General features: G+C 39.7%; 1 protein-coding gene across 1 annotated transcript; it reads right to left on the minus strand.

The window, feature by feature from the left end:
- Positions 1 to 336: 336 nt before the first annotated feature.
- Positions 337 to 1,575, minus strand: LOC136664360 (uncharacterized). The gene is made up of 2 exons (XM_066641511.1): positions 1,491 to 1,575; positions 337 to 899 (listed from the first exon to the last, which is right to left on the minus strand). The coding sequence occupies exons 1-2, from the start codon at positions 1,491 to 1,493 to the stop codon at positions 450 to 452; spliced, it is 453 nt and encodes a 150-aa protein (XP_066497608.1). The 5' UTR covers positions 1,494 to 1,575; the 3' UTR covers positions 337 to 449.
- Between the last annotated feature and the right edge of the window lie 7,905 nt (positions 1,576 to 9,480).

Raw genomic sequence — 9,480 nt, forward strand, 5'->3', positions numbered from 1 at the left:
ATACCCATAATACACTGCGTGTCATACAAATCATGCAGTAGAAAAGCCCCATAATAGTGCATTTCATAGTGAGTAATGTGGGGAATAGTGAGTAGGGAGTCTTGGGTTATAGACGAACAATATAATCTCTCTAAGATTTGCAGCCGTACTTTTATTCTTTTATTTTATTTACGTTTATTCCCGTTTATTCTCGCCTCTAGGAACTGAATAAAATCCCTTATTGTAAGATAGTTATCGCGACAGATGTGGCAGGTATCGACATAACATTATAAAAACCACAAAGCGAGAAAGACATTTGAATGCATTTATTTATTAAAACTAGACGAGCACTTGTGGGACCTCTGTTCTTTCTTTTTTTGATGTAACCCTACACCTCCCTGTCCAACAGAGTTCAGCCAAGCCTCCAACTCTCCTCTCCTCTAAGCCTCGTCTCTCAGCCTTCTCAGGTGTCAACAGAAGGAAAGAGCAACTCCCTTCTTCTGTTTCTCTTTCCTGAGCTCCTCTACTTCTTTCCTCTGCCCCTCCACCACTTTCCTAGCATCCTGCAGCTCCTCTTCCATGCGGTGTACCTTCCTCTCCATCTTCTCTCGCTCCACCCTCATGGCTTCATTGAGGCTCTTCGCTGTCTTGAGCATCTGAGCCAAGGATTCTCTGTGTTTGACCCAGAATTTCTCAAGAACGGACTTCTCCCTCTCCACTTCGGCTCGCTTCTGCCTCTCCGTCTCCAGATCCAGCTCCAGCATGGCCCTCTCTTTCTGCCTCGCTTCCTGCAGGTCCTTTATCTGTTTTTCCCATCCCTCCTTCTCCTTCTTCCACTCTGCCTCAAGGCGTGCTCGGGCCTCTCTCTCTCTCTGCAGTTCTCTGAGCAGAGTCTTTCTGGACTTCACTGGTCTCGACAACTGGATACAACCGAATAACGTCTGCATCAGCTTCATCCTGTGGCTTGAAACTCCAAACACAACGGTCAAAGCAAAACTAGTGTCAGAACACCAGAACATTGCCCTTTATCCCCTACAGTGACATCACAGAGAGTGACATCACACCTGGCAGATGCCATGGGAACAATGTTAATTTTGGCAGTTGATCTTGATTTAGTTTTCGTCCTAGTCTTTTGATTAAAATGTGTAGTAGTTTTAGTCTAGTTTTATTCAATAAAAACTACAAATATTTTAGTCTAATATTAAATAAAAAAATATTTATAAAATAGCCTAATTTTAGTCATGTGGTTTTAAAAGACAGAGTCACACGGACAGAGTGTAGAATATTAGAGTGTGGTCTGTTTAATGAGTCAGGTGTTGTACACTGAGCTGTTAAAATGGATGCAGGAAACAGGAATAATATCCCAGACTTTAGTCACTCTCATCCATCCATCTAAAACAATCCTGTCATTTATTTTAATTTAATTTCAGGATGAATATGTGCTCGGTTTGTTTGATGTGTTTCTTTACCCACTTTTCATCAAGTCCAACAGAGCACAGGGTTTCACTCACCATCTCAGTTCATTGCTCACGTTGAGTCTGCGTATATTGAAGCAAATCTGTCTCATCAGACTTTGAAATATTACCACCTTTGAATTTGTAGCACTGAATATTTTGCACGGAAATTATGCATCTGAATATAAATGCTCTTGAATTGAACTTGTGATTTTTCAAGAACACGTTTTCACTGTTATTATTCAAGGTTAATAAATTCGGATAAAAGAATTCAAAGGATGAGCAATCGATTCATTAGGATTTTCTCTTTCACCTTAAATGCTGCACTAGTTGCATTCTGTCGCCGCTAGATGGCGAAATACGAACACAACTTCCATACGGTGGAAAAACTACACGTTTAGCTTCTTTCCGCGGATATTATCTCTGTATTTTCAAAGTGTCACAAAAATCTGAAAGACTCATTGAAGGCACAATATAACAGACTATTAATATCCTGAAGATGAAGAAGTTTTACTGTGGAATTTTTGTCATGGCCCTGTGAATATAGAAAGTGACATGATGAATATGTGGAAACATGAACTGTGGGGATACAGTCATGTGAAAATTAGAGTCATGTAAAAATATATTGCGCTCATTTGCAAATGTTTTATGATACACAATTGTCTTCGTGACTCAGTTAACACATCAGGACACTGCAGTTTCCAGGGAAATTCAGCCACTTGAAACAGAGATTATATATGTATTTATTTATCTCTACTAACACACAGTTCCGTTGCCAGTGCGAATCGTTCATACATCTGTAAGGAACTGCCTAACATCAGAGGAAGTTGTGAACAAGTGCAAGTCAGAACGCCGTAGCTCCACGTATCTCCATAGTAACAGGTGTATGAGACGAAGGCGGCTTCGTGAAATAAAGTATAAGTGTGGACGGCTGGGTTTTTTTTTTATTATTGTTATTGACTGGGGTAGGGGTCAAGCTAAGAATCTTAACGAAAAACCTTTACCAAGCAAAGACTCTCTTAAAAATCAGGTCATTCAATAACAAGATGGAGGGTGTAAGGTAGTGGCTTAACACACAGAGATCTCAGGGCACACTGCTGACTGATTTTTACAGAGACATTGCTCAGCGGATACCATTTTCTGCCAGAAACTTTTACACACATACACACATTACTCCAATACACTATCAATAGCTACACATTTATTCAGGTGTTCACTCTCCATTCTCTCCCACTGTTTGGAAACTGTGTTCATTGTCTGTATCTCTGTACTGTTCACGTAACCTTTGTCCATGAGCTTGCACTTTAAATTCTCTCATCCTCATTTCATAGCAGTTAACAACACAGCAACAAACATTTCAGTTGGTGCTCCCCAATAACCTATCCATGTTTTCTGCTCAGAAGAGATGCTATGTCTTTATATTTCAGTCCAAGATCAAAGTAATATTCAACAAGCTGCTCCATAGTTCACCTGACACGCACAGCAAGCACATAATCAACAGCAAGCACAGTACTACGGAGCCCACAAAGTATTTGCAAGGGAACGCAAAACTATTTGCGAGGGAACGCAAAATCAATAGTGTTTTTTATTTTCCCCCCAGTCCCTTTAGGGGCTCCGTAGAATTTGGCCTATTCAATTTGAGCCACTTCTCCATCACAGGCTTAACCAGGTAATAACAGCCCCGGTTAGCCCCAGCTAGTTAATAGCTTTTAATAATTAATCTGTGTCAGTGATTTTGACACCAGCAGCACAGTCTTCATACGAACGCCCACCACCCGATACACTGTGGGGTTGGGTTGAGTTGGGGTGAATCTTGATGGGCTGAGTTAGGCTGGGCTGGGTTGAGTTGAGCTGAGTTTAGTTGAGTTGGATTTGTTTGAGTGGAATTTAGTTGGGTTGAGTTGGGTAGAGTAGGGTAGGGTGGAGATTGGTTGGGTTGAGTCAAGTTGGGTAGGGCTTAGTTGTGTAGGTTTCAGTTGAGCTGAGTTGTGTTGGGTGGGGTGGAGTTGAGTTGGGTAGGACTGGGTTGGTTTGAGGTCAGGTGAGTTGAACTGGGCTGAGTTATGTTGGGTAGGGTTGGGTAGAGTAGGGATGAGTTGTGTTGGGTAAAAGAGTAACTGGCTGAAAGAGACTTGGTTCTGTTGCTTATTGGGATGTATTTGATGTAATTTAACCCTTTTCTGACACACAGTGGTCTATGTGTTCTGGTTCTGTGCTAATTTTCCCTGAAGCTCTGTGTGACGGTCATTGCTCTGCATTGCAGGCGGAGAAGGAAGCAGAAGAAGCGAGCTGTGGAGGAGAGTGAGGAAGAGTCTCAGCGAGCCTCGGCTGCCCGCAGGAAGCTGCAGAGGGAACTGGAGGAGGCGTCGGAGGCTAACGATGCACTGATCAGAGAGGTGTCCTCCCTCAAGAGCAAACTCAGGTTGTTCTGCAGTGAGCCCTTTCTGTGATGTATGTAATGCATGCTTTCACTCTACTAACCCGTTATACCCCATAAATCCCCATTAACCTCATTAAACCCACAAAACACCCTACTAACACCATAATTACATAACCCAGTAACTGGATAAATATACTGCCTGCTTTTTCCATCACCTGATGTCCTGTAGTGAGTGGAGCACTTCTGAAAACATCCCATTTACACAGTCAGCTTCTCCCCAAACCCAAATGTAGCTGACTGTTCTCCTTTTTTAGTTTAACACTGGAGCTATGAGGCTGATGTTGCTAACCCATACTCCACCAGTGAAATGTGTTTAGAGTTACAAGCCTCCCAATCGTTTCTCAAATATTGACTTATGCCTTCTGAAGCAGGTCTGGGTTTAATTTTGAGCCTCATAGATCCAGAATTAAAAGCAAAGAAGTGAAGTTAACACTAAAGAAGTAGCTGCAGACTCCATGAATAATAAGAATAATATTAATAAAAAGGAAATGTGATGTTTCCCCAGACATTTCCTCTAACAATGTTAATCCTAACCGTATCGATGCAACGTTCAGCATCTTTAGCCTGTTCCCCTGTGTTCCCTTCTCTCTCCAGACGAGGAAACGACACCGCCTCCTTTAGCCCCTCCCCCCGGCGGGCTGTGGGCGGAGCACGCCGGAGTCTGAAGGTAAACGCTGCGATTCCTGAGGAGGGCGGAGCTTCATAACCTGTGGAACCTCAGACAGAACCAATCAACAGAGAGCAGGACGATCTGCAGTGAAACTGACTGGAACTAATATTGACAATAGAGGAGTGACATGTAGAGTTCATCAATTTCTTCAAGGTTTTATTTTTGCTAATGAGTAATTCAATATTGCAGTATTAAATGTTTTAACTGTATAGACTCATCCTCATCCCATTTACAACTTAGCGCTTACATACAGTATGATCTGGTGTTGCCATCTGGTGTCTGAGTCCTACCATTACATCCTCTTCCTACGTGATTTTATTTTATGTATCATTGCATTTAATGAATGAATGAATTGAATTAATAAATGAATGAATGAAATCTGACGGGCTGCTATCAGCTACATTTTAAAATATGAAGCTTTTAATAGAAATAAAATATTCCACACTTAGACAAAGTTGTTACAAAACTTGACCATAATTTGACATTTTTTTATTATTATTTGGTTTGTTGAAACAAGGAATCACATAAAAGAAGAAATTTGGCAGTAGGTTTTGTTGTTTAAGAGATGCAGCATCAAACGTGTTCACCTGTGCTATAGCGCCACCTTGATGCCAGTCTGGCTCTAGTTGAGATTTTGAACAGCAGTAGAGACTACTACCAGTTTTGTGTCTCTGTGATATAAGGTTTGTTTTGTGTGATGTATTTTAATGCAAAATTGGAATAAGAAAAAACTAAAGTAGCTACTTGTTCTACAGTATGAATCTACGTTTGACCTGATCTTAGTTCCAAATAATAAAATATAAATATCACACCAGAGCATGGGGACAAGACAATATTTGCATTACCACAGCGGTTCTCTACCAGCCAGGTCACAACAACGTCTTTATCCAGCAGCAGAATCTGGTTCTGGTTTTATGGCTCTTTAGTGAGTATCAAAGGGTTCTTTGAGCAATGCCATTGAAGAACCACTGTTGGTTCTACAAAGAACCATGTTCCTTTAAGAGATGTGTGAGTGTGAAGAACCTTTTAAGGTTCTGTATCAATTAAAACATATTAGTAAAAAGGGGTTCTTCATGGAAACATAAGTCGTTCTTCTGTGGCATTGGTCAAAAACATTTTGTAGCACCTTTATTTTTAAGATTGAACTAAAATTAAAATCAAGACCATTTTCACAAAAACAAAAATTAAATGTAAATTAAAGTAAAATTATATCTTTTAGCTAATGTACAGATGTGACTTTGTACAAGTGTCAGAGAAAGTTCAATGTATTCTTTATTCCCTCAGAGTTTAACAGAAATATGTTTTTTTTGGGGGGGGGAACTGAAATAATTTCAAAAACAAAATAAATAAATAAAACTAAATAAGCCAATATTTATAGTCAGTGTAAAGCTTTCACCACTTACAGCTTTGGTTATGATTTTTTCAGTTTATGCAACACATCTTAAAAATGATACTGTGAATGTAATAAATTATATTTTTTCCTGTGAATAAAAACAAAGTTTCTGTTCTTGGACATTTAGATAAGTCCTTTTTCTTCTGGAGGACACTCACCTGCAGCAGCTCTAATGAATATGAGCAGGACTCCAACGACACTCAGCATTCTCCTTCAGTCCAGAAAAACACAGAGGAGTCCTTTCAACTCGATCAGTATCTTGTACAGACACCAAACTGGTCGAGGAAGTAGTCTGATATTTGTTAATCATTTTTTCAGAGTGAAAAAGAGGCAGGACCAAGAGCTAATTTCCTCTTTTGGGTCTAAATTAAAAATAGACATGATTCTATATCTTACAGTGTCTGGACTGAGAGGAAAGATGACCGCTCTGTTTAATCTCTAATACATTCCCTCCACCTCTAGATCTACCACTCCACTCTCAGCCTCTGATCCATCACTCATCACCTGTTCTGTTTCCTTGTCGTAATCTGACTGTGTCTCCTTCTCCTGTGAAACTGATACAGCAATCTGTAAACAAACATTTCTAAATTGTAATGTTTTAATGTGTCAGAGTCATATTTCTTTAGATTTCATCATTTTAAATCAGTCTAGTTGATGGGCTTCACTGATGATATATGACTCACAATAGGACAGAGTCTGCACTGCTCAAAATAACTCACACCACTGCTTTAACTCAACTGCAGCAAATGTGCTCTCTTAATAGAACTCACTACAGCTCAGCGATGTCATCGGTATATCTGATGACTTTTGATGCTCATAGACCAGGTCAAATCAATGACCAGGGTAAAGGTTTTTGGCCTAGTTTCATAAAAACCTCCTGCTGTGGAAACTTAGAAAGCCCCTAAAAACCTGGATGAACGAGTAAAATCTGTCTTAAACAGCATTGCAGATGTCAGACTGTGGATTGCAGCTGAATGAAAGTAAGACTGAGGTCATTTGGTTTGATCCCCTCTGATCTCTTGTTGTTTACGGTCTGGGAATTTTGGCTTTTGTGTAAAAAATGGTTCTGGAGGCAGGGCTGCCTTTGAGGCAGAATAAATGTAATTTGTTACCAGTCAACAGGTGGGAATGAATGTGATTGGTTAGTACACATTAGGCAGAGATTTTCAAATACCGTGTCATAAACCAGTAAAGCCCAACCTAGACCTGATTGGCCAAATGACCTAGGAAGAAATAAATGTGTAATATACAGTAGATCACAAAGACATTTCTGACAGTCATTGTAATGGTTTATAAAGGTTTATTGTTGGTGTATAAGGCACGGCATTGTCTGAGCTCCCAATACATCAGCAGTCTTATTAATCCTCATTTTTCCTTTGAGATGTAGCTATTAACTGTGTCTAGATGTTCCACGCTCTCAGTTCAAAACTTTACTTGTGATGTTTTTCTCTTGATGTTTCCAACAATCTTTAGGGTAAACTCATCTGAAACCTGTCTCAAAACATGCAGGACTGTGCTGTACACTGGTCATTGTGTTCTAGAAATAAATGCATTCGAAATTGACCTCTGACCTCTCTCACTGACCTTAAAGTAATAGTTCTTAAATCATAAAAATAGTACAAATAAGTTCATAGCTTCTCCTCACTGCAATGTCTGAGGCCTGCTACAACACTGTCATATGTTCTACATTACTTCTTTATGGTGGATGATGCACACTGTGTGTTGTCTGTAAATAGTAATGTATAGATAGTGTGTAGACAGCCTGCGGTTGTGTATACAATTTAAAGTCATCTCATATTCACTTCCCATCATTCACTTACAAAATATCCAACATGGCCAAATGTATGCAGACAGCTCTTATTCCCGCAAACCTTCAGTGTCAAAGTCAGCTTTTATAATGTCAGATGTGAGATTTAAAAGGTCTGGAACAGCTAACCAGGAGTCTAAGTTTACCATGCTTCCACATCCCTGGGCTATTATCCAGAGTGTTCTCTGGTGAAATGGAGCTCCATCAGATTGTTCTGGAATGAGCTGACTGGCATTTGTGATTCAGAACTAATCATCCATCATCAGAACTTGACCTGGAAATGGAAGCGTCTAGAGGCAGTCCACTTAGTGTTGATGTGCATAATTATGGCCCATCCACTGTTCTTATTCTGCATCACTCACTACAGAGATACATACTGCTTCTGGAAACAACATCAGCATGGAAGCAGTGCAGCAGTTATATTCTGTGCTATCTTCCACATTAGACGGTGCTGTAGATATATTCCTGAATAAACACACTGCCGCCAATGGCAGCTTTCACTGATGGCTCTCTTGATGGATGCTGTCTCCAGCTGTTGATTTATCAGAAGAAAAACACAGCTACTGACCCCTGGGAAAGTGGAGACTTCATATAAATCAATGAGCAGCAAACTGACAAACGCAAAGTGAATATGAGTGTATATATTTGGGCTGATGTACATATGGGACATGTGCATTTAATGTTAGATGAATTATGGTTGAATCTCATTGTAAAAATGTGAATAGTACAAATGTGCCAATCTATAAAATCAGTCTCTCATTATTGAACAAAACAGGGGCCTCATTAATAAAGGATGCGTAAACACAGAAGAGAGTTTGAAATGTGCATGTGATTTATAAAGAAGCACTTGGTGTAAAAATGATTTGACCTTTAAGGTTTAACCCCTAAATACATCAATAAAACATTTCAGAGAGAGCACATATTGGTGACATCATGTGGTAAAATAGAGAATTACCAGTAATGCACCACACATCCTCACAGGTACAGTCCACACCACATTGATTAAGATAAAGGAATATGAAATAATATTATTATTCACTGCCCTGTGAAGGACTGGCGCCCCCTCCAGGGTGTATTCCCGCCTTGCGCCCAATGATTCCAGGTAGGCTCTGGACCCACCGTGACCCTGAACTGGATAAGCGCTTACAGATAATGGATGGATGGATTGATTATTACTCAGATTTTTTAAATGACCTTTTATTATTTTTGCTGATGAAGCAGGTTTTCTCTCCACTGAGTTTTTACAAATTATGAAATTGATTTATAAAGAGGTAACAGTGTTCAGGTGTGTACACAGGGTTTTATAAATCTGACTTTGTTCATACACACTTTCACTCTGGAATCTACACTTACATTTATAACCAAGGTCCCATGTAAATGCACTACTGATGTAATCAAGGTCACTAGGCTACTGCTCTGGAGAGTGAGACCTCTAGTGCTACTGAGGGGTTGTGACATGTAGCTGACACTGTGGATATCTGTGTTCTCAATGAAGGAAGCTTAAATATGAATTTGAAAAGAGTGGACTGAAATATATGAAGACTGAATACACAGAGGAACTGTTTATTGATGAGTGCTGTGCAACATTAGATGGACCACCTTCTCTGGAGTATTAATATTACATCTTCAGGTGGATGTTTCTTCATGGTTGGAGTACACCTTCATGCATTCTGCCAAGTTTAGATAAAATACACAATTTATCTGTAATATTGACATTTTACCTTTGGTGTCATTTAT

The sequence above is a fragment of the Hoplias malabaricus genome, chromosome 13 (assembly GCF_029633855.1).
Source record: "Hoplias malabaricus isolate fHopMal1 chromosome 13, fHopMal1.hap1, whole genome shotgun sequence".
Taxonomy (NCBI): Eukaryota; Metazoa; Chordata; class Actinopteri; order Characiformes; family Erythrinidae; genus Hoplias; species Hoplias malabaricus.